The sequence below is a fragment of the Pholis gunnellus genome, assembly GCF_910591455.1.
Source record: "Pholis gunnellus genome assembly, chromosome: 8".
Classification (NCBI taxonomy): domain Eukaryota; kingdom Metazoa; phylum Chordata; class Actinopteri; order Perciformes; family Pholidae; genus Pholis; species Pholis gunnellus.
In genome coordinates this window covers 3,378,865-3,392,500 of record NC_136534.1, presented here as the reverse complement: position 1 = coordinate 3,392,500, position 13,636 = coordinate 3,378,865, and the positions used below count along the sequence as shown (strand labels likewise).

At 43.5% G+C, this 13,636-nt stretch overlaps 1 protein-coding gene across 1 annotated transcript in view; it reads left to right on the top strand.

Moving 5' to 3' along the window:
* nipal2 (NIPA like domain containing 2) overlaps positions 1-13,636 on the top strand; it is a 29,229-nt gene that overhangs the window by 5,774 nt on the left and 9,819 nt on the right. Inside the window, exons 2-3 of the mRNA XM_079165289.1 lie at positions 8,300-8,368; positions 9,730-9,898. Coding sequence (XP_079021415.1) covers positions 8,300-8,368; positions 9,730-9,898 — 238 coding nt within the window. The remainder of the gene's footprint in view (positions 1-8,299; positions 8,369-9,729; positions 9,899-13,636) is intronic.

Here is a 13,636-nt window from a genome sequence, read left to right as displayed (position 1 = left end):
GGCGTCACCCATTGGTGTGTGGACTGCAGTATGAAGCCTCGAGTTCAGTGATTTCGCCTCCACCATCTTGAATTACGTCCATTTGTTTTTTTTAGCAACCAATGAACGGAAGTTACCATATTTGGAATGAAGAGGAGTGACGTAGACACGTCTCTGGCAGCGACCTGTCAATCACAATAAGCCCGCCCTAAAGCATCCCCTGCTTTATGGTCTGTTTGTCTCTAAATGGACCATCATTTACTAAATGAACATCATGCTGTATTGAAGAAGACTTGAAACTAGAGATTGAGACCATAAACTCATGTTTACAATGTTTCCTGAGGGAATAAATCAAGAGAGAAGTAGAGTCATTTTCTCATAGACTTCTATACAACCAGAGGAGTCGCCCCCTGATGGTCATGATTAGCTTTACTCAGCAAAACCGGAGGTTTCCACCTGTCCTCACACTTCAAACTGCTACATCTCCTGTGTGAAGTTTGTACCTCCAGCAGTGTGCTCTTAACACACTGTTGCTCCCACACACAACACCTCATTATGCCTCCTGGCTCCTCTCAGTATTAACCAGCAGCCCCCTCGTGGGCTCGGTAACAGCAAAGCAGCGGGCCACTTACCCTCCTCGTCCTGTAAAGCTTGACAAGGGTTATTGATCTTGGTTTGGTGCACGGAGCACAGCTGGCCTGATGGATGATGCCGTCTGTGATCATGAATTACCACAGAGCACAGTAGTCATCTCTCATACAGTACAGTCAGCCCACCACGCTCTCTCTGCCTGCTTAACATTTCAGGATGGAGTTTTTCATTGCACTCCCACAAGCGCACACGTTTTTTACCTTGATGTGATGATATCATTCCCCTAGGGATCTCCTAGGGAGCCCATCTGCTCCCCACCTCCTCCTAAATCCTGTTTACCTCTGATGCATCGCAAGCATCATCACACACACATGTATAGACAAACAGAAACACACACGCTGGAGTCAAAATCCTGTTTGCCTCTGTTACAGGTCAGTGGACTCATCCGACTTGGTGAGCAGAGGGCAAGGAGAAGATAGAGGCACGCTGTGAGATAGAGGAGCGTATGCGGTGGTTTCAAATTCAAAATTACTCAGAAATCCACCAGGCTTAAAATGTTTATCAGGCTGGTGAGGAGATGATGAGTTGTGTCATGCAATAAAGAGGGTACAACACAAGTGGTCTGACTTTAAAGCGGGCTGTTGGGCGATGATCAGATAAGTCAAAACTAGTTGAAAATGGGCTGTGGGGAAGTCTTGTGTGCTTAAAAGTGAGTAAGGGACTTTTGTCTGTCGTGGCAGTAGACGGGGGTGTATTACATCAACCATTGTATCAGCTACAGGCTACCGTGATGGTGTATTCCTGTCATGTTTACACATGCAGACAAACGACGGATAGAAATGACACACATATTGAACTCCAAACCGAGATGCAAATGTGGGACTCAGTTATTGACAATATTGGACAATAGAATATTGGGTAAGCCTGGCCCTCCTTGCTTTTTATTCTATACTGGATGAAATGCATCACTTTATGTTTTTGATGTGAAGTTTCTTCTAATCACGCTAGCCTCTAGGAATATGGCAATATTGATTGGCCATTTGTTTTTGGACAGACATTCGTGAGCCAATGATGAGGACAAATCTACTGATTTGGGCGATCAGTGACAAAATCTAACACTACCATGGAACTGACATGTGCGCTGTCATGTCCGCCACAGGAGGAATTGTAATCATTTTAGTGAGTTTTTCCTCTAGTGTCACCATCAGGTCAAAATCTTCATCCGTCAAATACTTGCGATGATGGCTAAATACCTTCAAAACCCATCAGCCTTAGTGTTCAGTGCTGATTAAGAAATGTTAGCATGATAACACGCCAAACTAAGATGTCAAATATGGTTAACATCACCTGCTAAACAGCAGCACATTAACATTGTCACTTTTTAGCATGCTGACAATAGCATTTAGCTCAAAGCACCAATGTGTCAAAGTACAGTCTCACATGGATGTAGACTCTTAGTCTTGTCTGAAGGGGAACTCATTAATTAATATTGTATCAATATATTATCATTATGCTGATGCATAAATATCATATGTAGGCAGTTAAGAGCAGCAGTGCGGAAACCTTGCAAGTCTTGAGGCAGTGCAAACGTTGACCCCGAGCTGCCAACAAGTAAAACTGTGGTTGATCTCTCCAGTGAAAATAAAATATTGTGCCACACAATATTATTTTACGATTTGTAATTCTAGTAAAGAACTACCTGAAGCTCTGCAGCAGTCTAGACCTGCACCTCACACACACAGTTTCAAAGTCATCTTTTGCCCCTGTGATGAAGCACACATGAGGACAAGACCTTGTCTCATTAAAAGAAAAGGTTATGAAACTGTTTTGTCCGGCGTTCCTTTGTATGCTTCCCTGTAGTCTCTGAGGCTGACGGAAAAAGCAGAATGAGCTTTGGTCTTTGCGTAATGACTCAAAGAGGAAGCTATGATAACAGCTCCTTCCCCTCAGGGGTGTGAAGAGATGTTTCATACGCTCTCTGAGGATGCCTAATAATGTTGCATTACATTACATTACAGTCATTTAGCTGATGCTTTTATCCAAAGCGACTTACAATTCAGATGCTATGATGCCGTAGGCACAGCTACGGGAGCTCTAGACTACCTCTGGATCGTGTGATAGTGATCAGACGAATTCATTTACACTCCATTCATTCTGGTAGCCTTTGATCACAGTGTTGTTATCTCATTGTATCAGATGGATATTATTGACAATAACCCACTGCCCGTCTTATCTTGCAGAATGGACAACTGAACCTGAGCATTGACTCCCTCTCCTCTTTCTATTTGTATTATCTCCACCAGGAGGATCATGTGATTGTGTGTGTGTGTGTGTGTGTGTGTGTGTGTGTGTGTGTGTGTGTGTGTGTGTGTGTGTGTGTGTGTGTGTGTGTCTGTCCACGGCTGATTTAGCATTCTGCTGCAGCAAACTGCATAATACCTTCAGCCAGTTATGGCTGCATGCTCAAGGACCTCTCGTGGTTGCGGTGACTCACACTTTCTCAAAACAACTTTTATTGCCGGTTTCATACTGCCATCGACGGCCTGCTGACTCCAGTATTTGTTTTGGACGGTGCGTTTGGCCATCAGCTAACGGAACTACTAGTACACACACTTTCAAGTACATCGCCGCAACTCAGCCTCTGCTACGTGGGCAGACAGCTGGGTGAGTTTAATTCTGTTTTGGTAACGATTGTATGAAATGTCTTCCAACCACTTTGAGCACATTGCCTGCATGTGTCACAGCTTGTTTTTGCGTTTGAATGAGGTGTCTTTTGCGACGTCTTACAGTCCACTAGATTTATACCTGGTGTTGCTGTCCTCTCTCCTTTTCTCACTATACTGTTCTCCCTCCCTTGTTATTGTTGTTATTTTGCAGCTCCTCTTCCTCCTAGTCTTTTGTTTTAATTCCCATCACTGTGCATCCCATCTCATAATGCTCTTTCAAGAGATAAATACTTGGATGTGCTGCTTGGCTGCTGTTACTTCTTCTACAGTGATTGAGTTTCTTTCTTTAGGTTTTAATCATTCACATTCCACCCCCACTGCACGCTTTCATTTCTTTGTAAACTTGGTCCGCCCACAGCCCACAGTATGTTTATGGCCTGGAATTAAATTTCCTCTTGGCAATCATTTTCCCAGTATATGGGGGGAAAAGTCGCCCGGCGTTTTCTTGAACACTTAAAGCAAATGGATCCTGTTCCTCCTTCCATCACTTAAACACCAATTATGCCTTCCTGCTGAGAGTTGGCTACAATAACGTAGCCATATTGCCCAAGCAGGAGTAGTGCAAACAAAGTGGTATTTATTCTTTCAAAAGTTCACTGAAACAAAGGGCGAAAATGAAACCCAGTGAAACTTAACATAACTGAATCAAACGCCAAACAAAAGAAGGCTACAGCCTCACAGCAAGCTGTCAACTCTTCTCTCCCCTTTTGCTCCAGTGAATGGCTTTCTAACCTTCTCAGCCTCACCTAACTGGAACATGCCACCTGCCCAGGTAGGCATAGGGTGAACTCAGCAGAGTAAGCATTCAAATCACACAGAATAATGAACATAGCATTAATACATGAACTCTAAGCTACTGCTGACATCTCAATCTATCTATGGGCAGCCATTAACACCAGTGAGCACACAACATATTGTAGAATGGGATTTACTGCAGAACTATCTTAGCCATCATACACATCTTAACAGGGCCTCTCCCTGCTAACAGGACATAATGAGGCAAACCTGTGGCCACTTTCCTTGATCGAGCTGCTGAGCAGCTGATCTACCACAACATCAGGCAGAACAGCAACAAAATCCTAAGTACCCATAAAACACTCAACAAGCTTGTGTCATGTATATACTGGAACATTAGACTGAAATTAATAATCAAGCACAAAAAAACCCCACTGTTACTGTTGGGCCTGGTGAAAAGGTAGAAGGCAACCTTTACACATTTCCCCTTCCCCTGGGGGGGGCTCATCATCAGGGTGGCTAGACAGGAAGTCAGCCACGACGTTGGCTTTTACCTGGTCGGTACTCAACCTGAAACCGGTCTAAAACAGCCATCTAGTGGTCCCATTTTATGAAGCCAATGCAGACCCCGGTGATCAGTTTCAAGGATGGAGTGAGTCTCTGCTTAACAGATGGCCAGACACTTCACCCTGAAGCCGGACCGCTCCCAGGGCCTCTTTTCAGGGGCATTATTCTCATACAGTCTTCTACTAATGGCTTTCATGTTGATAAATATGAGTGGACAGTGACAAGCCGTTTGTTTCATTGCCTACATATTTATTTATTTTGAACATGTAACAAAAAAGTAAAAAAACAAGAATAAAAAATAAAATTAACAGCAAATTCTCGTAAACAACAAAGTATTAACATGAACAAATATTGCATGTCCGAAAAAGAAGTAGGGAGAATTAACTCAATATTCATTATACAAACCTTTGTGACTGTCCAAGTTTAAGATGATGTCATACTTTACTCCACAGTGGGGACAGCACCAACTGGGGTTAGTGCAATAACTACACGCATCAGTTAAAAAGGACACGATAGGTCTATAATCAGTAATTAAACTGTAAAAAGCTCAAATATAACTGAACGGTTACATTTACATTATGTCCATAGAAAATACTGAACAGTTTTGTTTTTTGCGATCTATTGGCAGCAGTGTTGATTGTAAAGTGTGACAGCAGTAGGAAGGAAGGGGAGTGTCTGAAGGAGCTGTTTACATAACCTGCATTATAAATGTTATCAGAAATCACTGGGTGAAGTACAAGATGCACTTTTTGTAGTCCATCTACAACGTAGTTTCACCATGCCAGTCCCATGTCGGTCGCATCATAGTTACGTAACATAGTGAAAGTGAAGTCGGATTCTCTGAGAGCCGCAGATGTCTTTTCCTAAATCTTTATGAATTCTCCTTCAAGGCAAGTTTATTTATAGCACATTTCAACAACAATGCAATTCAAAGTGCTTCACATAAAACCATTAAAAGCATCAAAACACAAGGCAAAAGTAAAGGAGATTTAAAAACAATTCTTCTATCGACTTCAACTTCACATCTTTCCTTGACCTCATGACGTTTTCCATCGAGGTCAAGGAAAAGTGGTTAGGAAAAGACATTAGGTCATTTATTTTACTTTTCGACCGTAGCCTTTGTTTGGACAATGAAAGGCTCGTTGAAATCTAGGCTCTGCAATACTGGGACATTAAGAATGCCCCCTCAAGGTCAAAGAATGCTTGTTCATGCTGTTCTTCCCCTGGCAGTTGATTGGGGCTGGACTTCCGGATCAGGTCTGTTAAAGGGGCTGCTCGTTTGGCAAATTGGTAAAAATAATTGCAGATACCTACCAGCCAAGCCAACGAAGGACTTGAGCTATTTCTTGGTACGGGGAAGCAGACAGACCTTTACTGCCTGACACCTTGTTCTGTTGGGGTATCAAATAGCCCAGATACTTGGCTTCCCGTTGGGCCACAGAACATCTTTTGGGCGAAACAGTCAAACCTACCTGCTGCAGCCAGTGTAGAACTTCTCTCAGATATGTGGTCCTCCAACATGAGACTGAAAACGACAATATCATCCAGGTCGGCAGCTGTGAAGGATTCTGTTCCATCCAAGGCCCAGTCCATGAGCTGCTAAAAAGTGTCTGAGTGGTACAGAGAATGCCACATAGTTGTTGCAAATACTTCGCCATTGTTGAGCGTCTGAGCTGCAATAATGGCTGGCTAAGTAATAATACTCTTCCATGCCAGTGGGTGGCAGTAGGTAGTGCAATAATGACCGTGTTAATTTAAAACGGTAGAATTAAATGACGCGCGGGAGAGGTTGTGATCACAAGACGAACAGTGATGGAGAAAAATGCAGACTCTGAACTGGGCCCTGAACAACATAACCCAGATGAAAAGCCTCGTAAGGATCAACGCATTGAGAGACTTGTCATTAAATTGTCAGCATATATCCGGCCCTCGGTACAACGGCCCGCCAGAAAATATCATTGTTCATCATAACTGGCCCGCCACACCACAGAGCTCCGGGACGAAACGTGGCGATGTGAGCTGGCTTTATGTGCAACATAACGAAGCATCTCACTGAGCTAAACCTCCTGCTTCAGGGACGGGTGTGATGCAGTAAAAGTCTCCTCCACTGTGTTCCCGACTGCGCATTTTGCTGATAACTGGGCGCACTTGGCACGGAGTTCACTCGGCGATTTGCCGACTTTGCAGCTCAGAAATTTAAATTTGAACTGCTCAGCAATCCGTTTGCAGTTGAAGTGGAAAGAGCACCTGTGCACATCCACATGGAGCTGATAGACCTCCAGTGTAATGACACACTCAAGGCAAAGTGTGACTCTGTTGACCCCAGATATTAATGAACTGGCAGCCAAGAAAATTGGCTCTGGTACGTATGCATAACATAATTTCAGTCAGGAACACTCTCGTTATAGATTTTAACCATTTATTGCAACAAATGGAATACAGTTAAACTTGGTGATAATGGCTCCGCTCTTTGAATGCTCCCCGGATTAGCCAGCAGCTACTGAGCTAAGACCGGGAGCACGAGCAATAACCCCCCTGGGTTTACAGGACAGAGGTACATTTTTTAAATACATTTCAAACATTTGCCAGAAGATGAACTAACAAAGAGGTGGAGGCTGGGGTGGAGGAGGCGAAGCTTCGCCAGCAGTGTGGTCTGTAGCAGCGTAGATGTAGAATGAATCAGTGAGAAGGAAGCCATATTTAAATAAACCTCCGTGAAGTGAGAGTGGGCTGTGATTGGTGCGTGGCCGATCGGAAGCTATGATTCAATCGGCTGGCTGTCAGCTGGTTACAGCTGGGGCGTATAACCTCCGTGTCCTGCATGAATTTACGCTAGCTTCATGTAGCTACCTAAACATGTATTCTTTTTGCACTTTGTCCAATATCCCTTCTATCCTGTTTATTAAATGGTAATTTATTTGGCCCGCAACGTAGTCCCAATTTTTAGTTTTGGCCCTCTCTGAGATTGAGTTTGACACCATGGCATATATGCTGTATTATGCTAAAATGTTGGTTGATGGTGTGCTGCAGGATCTTTTCAATGTAAAAAGTGCCGTGGCTCAGAAAAGGTTGAAAAACACTGGCCTAAGTACAGCCTAAAAGAGCCACTAGCACGGCTGTGTGACGCTTCAATCTTGTCCGAATTTCTACCAACAATGCCATGCATTTTTTCTACCAACAATGCACGGCACATTGCCGGAGTTCTATTCCCAAAACTTTGCTTATGTGTCACGACCAGGGTGTCTGTGTGTCCACAGGTGTGTACCAACCTGCATCCTTGCACCTTTGTGAGGTGTCGTATATCGTGGGAGAGTTGAGAGGATGAGGGAGTGTTTGTGTTTTGGCATATGTGTGTTTGTGTGTGTTGCCTTTTACTGTATTTGAGTGTGTGGGAATTAAAAGTTTGATATCATGAAACCCTATAGAAGCCTCTGTTTCACAGGAGCACACACACACACACACACACACACACACATACACACACACACACACACACACACACTCATACACACACACTCATACACACACACACGCGCGAGTGCCTTTGAACAGAGCACCAATGAAGCAAGTCTCTGATTGTCACGGATATGACAGATGTCACAGCTGGAGGGAAGACTTGCTAAAAGTATTATGGGGTGTTTGTTGTGTGACAAGTAGAGCGTCCCCTAATCTTGTGCCTGTTTACTGTTCTCTCCCCACAGACCTTTCTCCTGGGAATCATAATCTCCATATGTGGGAATATCTTCATCAGCATTTCACTCAACATACAGGTAGGAAGCGCTGGGGTCCAGCTGTACAGCAAACACTCCAACCCAGCAGGCACTTGACGCCTGTTAAGACCCTTCTTCTAGTCTAAGCACTGCCAGACTCCCTTTCTCCTGACAGTTTGCTCTCTCTTTAGCAGACTCCGTCAGGATCTCTTTGAATGAACATGAACGTCTGTGTGACTTTGTTCATGTTCACAGCAGCCATTGTGCAGCAGACAGCAGAAATGACCTTGTCTTTAAGCAATAAAGCTTTTTAAATTACAATGAATATAATTGAATGTTTAGGCATCAGGGGCCAGTTGCATACAAATAGAATTAGTCTTGAATATATCTTTAAGTCAGACTTGCTAATGCACTTAATCTTTCCTGCAGCATAAAGCTTCCCTATGAGTGACTAATGAAGGACTAAATTCAATGGCCTTTCCCACAGTGGGTGAAATAAGACGAATCAATTCAATTTGGTTGTTTTACATTGAAAAATGGCAGATGCAACAGCGACACCATACCAAGAATGTGAGACAATAACTAATCAACATCCAATGGTTGTTCGAACAGGTTAAGATGTACAACAATTCAAGAATATGGGTATTACAAAAGTAAAGCTTTATAATGGATAAACAGATGAAATAGTTAGCTAATAGTTAGCTAAAAGTAAGAGATAAACAGCTGAAATATTTAGCTTATAGTTGCTAAAAGTAACAGATAAACAGATGAAATAGTTAGCTAATAGTTAGCTAAAAGTAAGAGATAAACAGCTGAAATATTTAGCTTATAGTTGCTAAAAGTAACAGATAAACAGATGAAATAGTTAGCTAAAAGTTGGCTAATAGTAATGGATAAACAGTTGAAACCGTTCCCATTGTGCGATACACATAATAACAACATAGTGTCTTTTTCCCTCTCTGTTTAGCACATGCTAAACCTCCTTCTGATGCAGGTGCAGAGAGAGTTTGTGGCAGCAGCAAGCAGGGTGTGTGAGACAGACTGAAAGGGCCTGACAGCTTCAACTTAATGTGAAACGTGATGGAAAAGAATGAAAACCATTGTTTATTAGCCAGTGTTAGCTTGTGAAGATAGAATTGTTCATGATTATGAGGTATACATTTGAGTTTGCCTTGTATGGCCTCCCACCTCATTGATTTGCTTAATTAGTGTCATGCCACTTCCGAGATGAAATGCTAATCAGCAGACAGTGTCATGGTGTGACTGCCTCTGTAATGCTGTATCGAATTATAAACTGCACCATATTTTTCAGATGTAATATATGTGGCTGTATGAATGTGGTGTATGTTGTCTTAAGCAGCTCTCCAGTTCTGCTGAATCTGACTGATGCCTCTGGCTCCCGTTCCCTCTCTTCCTGACAGAAATATGCCCACGTCCGTCAGTCTCAGCGAGGCTCCAAGCCCTACTATAGGTCTGTGGTGTGGTGGTGCGGTGTGGCCCTCATGGGTGTCGGGGAGCTGGGGAACTTTGCTGCCTACGGCTTTGCCCCAGCATCACTCATAGCCCCGCTGGGCTGCGTGTCTGTCATAGGTGAGTGCGACCTTTTTCCCCCTCATACATTATCCATGCACGAAGGCCGGAGGAAAGGTTGCTTCCTCTGGGAACAACATGGCGTTGCCATGCTGAAAGTCTGTCGGGTATTATCTGGGGGGAAAAAGCTAATTCAGATGCATTATGAATACAAAAAGGGAGCTATAGTACAGAACAGATAGTACACATTCCCAAACAAAGTCTAAAAAAAAACTAATGAAAAAGAGGCATTGTTGAACTTTCAAGCTTTTCACGTTTTACTTTAAAAACCATTATCGGTAACAAATGGATACAATTTTGTCATGATCCCTTTGATAACTTCTCTTTTGGGAATCCCTTCCATACCAGTTACCATTTACTGGAACACTTTGGAGAATCTAATCTAATCAAAGAGGTCAAGTTTACTTGTATATATATTAATATGTTTTATATATTTGGCTCAACATGATTTAAAGTTAAACCATGGTTTAATCAGGTTTAAAAGAAGGAATCCTCAGAGGTACAACCCAGCCTAAATGTCCTGTAGTACTGATTACAGAGGTACTCAAAGTGAAGTCTGTCTAATAACCAGATCAAGTGAACACAAGCAAACAAGGTTAAACATCTGACTGATATGAAACGTCCTGTGAAAATGGATTTCTGGACGCCTGGAATGATTTTGCAGTAAATTCATGAAAAGTGCATTCATTTCATGCAGTGGTTCCATACCTTTTTTTTGACTTGTCACCTCTAGATTAAAGTTTACCAGATCGACCAAAGACAGATTGAGTTTCCCTGCTTTATGTGAATTATTTTAGACGCCTTACAATAAAAACCTTTTCAGCAATTCGCAGTGAAAAAGCTTGAAAAACATATTTTCTTCTGCTTTTCTGTCCTGTTAATCACTTCACTGTTGCTCAAATGAATCACACAACCTCTTGACCAAAGTCAATTTTGGGACATCTTACATCTGGGCGACCGTGGCTCACTGGGTAGAGAGGGTCGTACGGTAACCGCAAGGTTCCATCCTTGGTTGCTACGTGTCCTGTGTCCCTGAGCAAGACACTGAACCCCTAACTGCTCCCCTATATACAGGGATGGGTCAAATGCAGAGAACACATTTCCCCACTGCAGGACTAATAAGGGATTGTTTCATCTTTAATCTTTAATCAGCAAGTACAAGGCTTCCTTGAGCAGTGGTCTGAAAGCTTGCTGCGTGAGAGCGCTAAGTGTTGAAACTGTCTTTTTTGGTAGTACTCGCGTATGTATTTTAAATATCAGTGCATCGCTTGGTGTATAATTATGGATGAAACAAATCTATATAACACCTTGTAAAAAAACAAACAGGACATGAAAATATACTGCATTAATAAAGTTCTGTATTGACAGTAGTAGTGCTATTTCCATCCTCACGACTACACATCTGTGCCGGCGAGGCTGATGCTGTGGCTCTCTGACGCACAGAAACGTTGCTTTCATAAAGACACTACCAGCTGTCGCTCCACACAGTCTCACACAGCAGGTCAGTGTGTCGGTGCATTTGAATTCTGTTGCTCCAATTTCCCAGTTTAAGATGAATTTATACATTTCCACCCTTCAACTCTCATGGGTGAGCTCAATTACTTCTGACTTTAACATTTTCTTACAGCCCACAGTGTGAACTCAAGCTGTCATGAGCTCAGCCCGATTCATTAGCCAATCAAAACAAAAGCCAGCCCGGTTGCTACAGCGATCAGCGGCTCAATGCAAACACTTTGAACACGGGTTTTAATATTGAGCAGGCCCGCTTCCTGCATCGAGCCGCCCATCGCTCACTGCGCCGGAGGAGGTGGCGGTGAGTCAAGGATATAAATGATATAAATGACAGCTATCACGCTGACGCTTCGAACCATTTTCCCCCCACGGTCACCTCTCACCAAGCAGATGAATGGTGTTAAATAAAAGCGCTGAACGAAAACCACTAATCTCGCCTAAGAAGGCTGCACCCCTCGTTCGCTGTCGTTGTGTACGCGCCGTCGTACTGGCTTCAGCGAGTGGTGACCTCTCGGTGACCTCTCGGTGACCTCTTGGTGCGTCCAGTTTTGCAGAATAAGCCTTGCTGCTACAATAAAACCAGTTAATGACAGCCTGATCTCTGTTTGGGTAAGGCCTGGTGGCAGAAGTGATTTGTCTCAAGTAGACATAGTTGTGTGGATTCTGGTAAAGGCCGTTTGAGCCACCCTTCTAGTTTCTTCCGTACCCACTTCCAAAATGCCATATCAATCTCAGGCCTTCGCACATTCTCGTTTGAATATTTGACATTTTCCTCTAAAATATAGAGGCAGAGTTTAAGGTAGGAAGCACTTAGGAACCCTTGAATCTCATTCTCTTCTGTCTCTTCTCTATTCAGTCCAAACACTGACCCTATGCTGCTCCTCAACTGTAAATACTTCCAGAAATTTCTCATTTAAAATACATTTTTCTTGAAGGTCCTCAAATGATCTAAATGAGCCATCTCCATAGAGATCTTTGCCAGCCATGTATCCCATAGAAATATGTTTTTCCCTGATGAGAGGGTTATTATATGGAGGAGTAGCTTTGTTTGTATTGAGAGATCCCCAGAATCTTGTGTGCCCTTGCACATGCCCACTGAGAGTGTTGTCAAATTAGATTTCTTTGTTTTATCTGTTTTGTGTGTTTTTGTGATAGCGAGTCTATAACCTGAGATGGCCCTGTGAGTACCCCCTCCATTTTTACCCACGTGGGGTTAGATTCATAATTTGCCCAGTGCCGCTCTAGTTTATTCATTTCAAATGCTATGTTATATATTTCCATATTTGGAAGAGCTAGTCCCCCACTATCTCTTCCGGCAAAGAGTTTTTCATACTAATTCTCGGCCTTTTGTCATTCCATAAAAAAACTTAATTAGATGATTATATTGTTTCAAGATTCCCTCGGAAATGGTTACTGGTATCATCATAGACATGTAATTAAATTGTGGAGCTACCACCATCTTAATGATATAAATTTTTCTTTTTTGAAGGAGCATCTTGAAGAATTAATGAAGGGAGGGGTGAAAAGGAGGGGAGAGGATGACGTCTGCCCCCTCAGGGCTAACGAGTGGAGCCGAGGGGAATAAAAGAATGTGCAGGTTGCTGTCTGCCATCGGGACTCCCTGCTCGCCTCACGCTGACTCGCATATTGTACGCAAATGAGCAGACACACACAGAAATGTGTGCATAATGTGTGATAACAGACCTGGTTGTGTAAACACAACCAGGTCTAGCGGGTTTTCTTCAGACCACAGACGCTTATCACACACACACACACACACACACACCTCCCGCGGTGCTGTTGTGCCTGTTTTCCAAGAGCTGCGCGAAAGCTCAGAGGGGGGGCGGACAGCGGGAGGCCTTGGGTGAGTAAACAAGACGGAGGCAATTGGTTGGGGTGGGAGAAAGGATGGTGAGGTGATGGGAGGGGAGAGATTTGAATAAGAGGAGACAACAGGCAGAGATACCGAGTGAGAGGAGCACAGAGACGGGATTGGGGGAGTCGATGATGCCGCCGTCATCCGCCTCTCCCCGCATATCACGCCGACACTCCACGGCGAGCGATTACCGCTGTCTCCATCCACGGAGCCCACTGCTCTCTATGAGGAATGACAGCAGCATCCCAAATGTATGTTGTATGAAGCAGAGCATTGGCTCTCTCTCTCCGTCAGATGACAAGTCATCACATGCAGAGAGAGGAGGGAGGGATGCTGGAGATACACAGAAA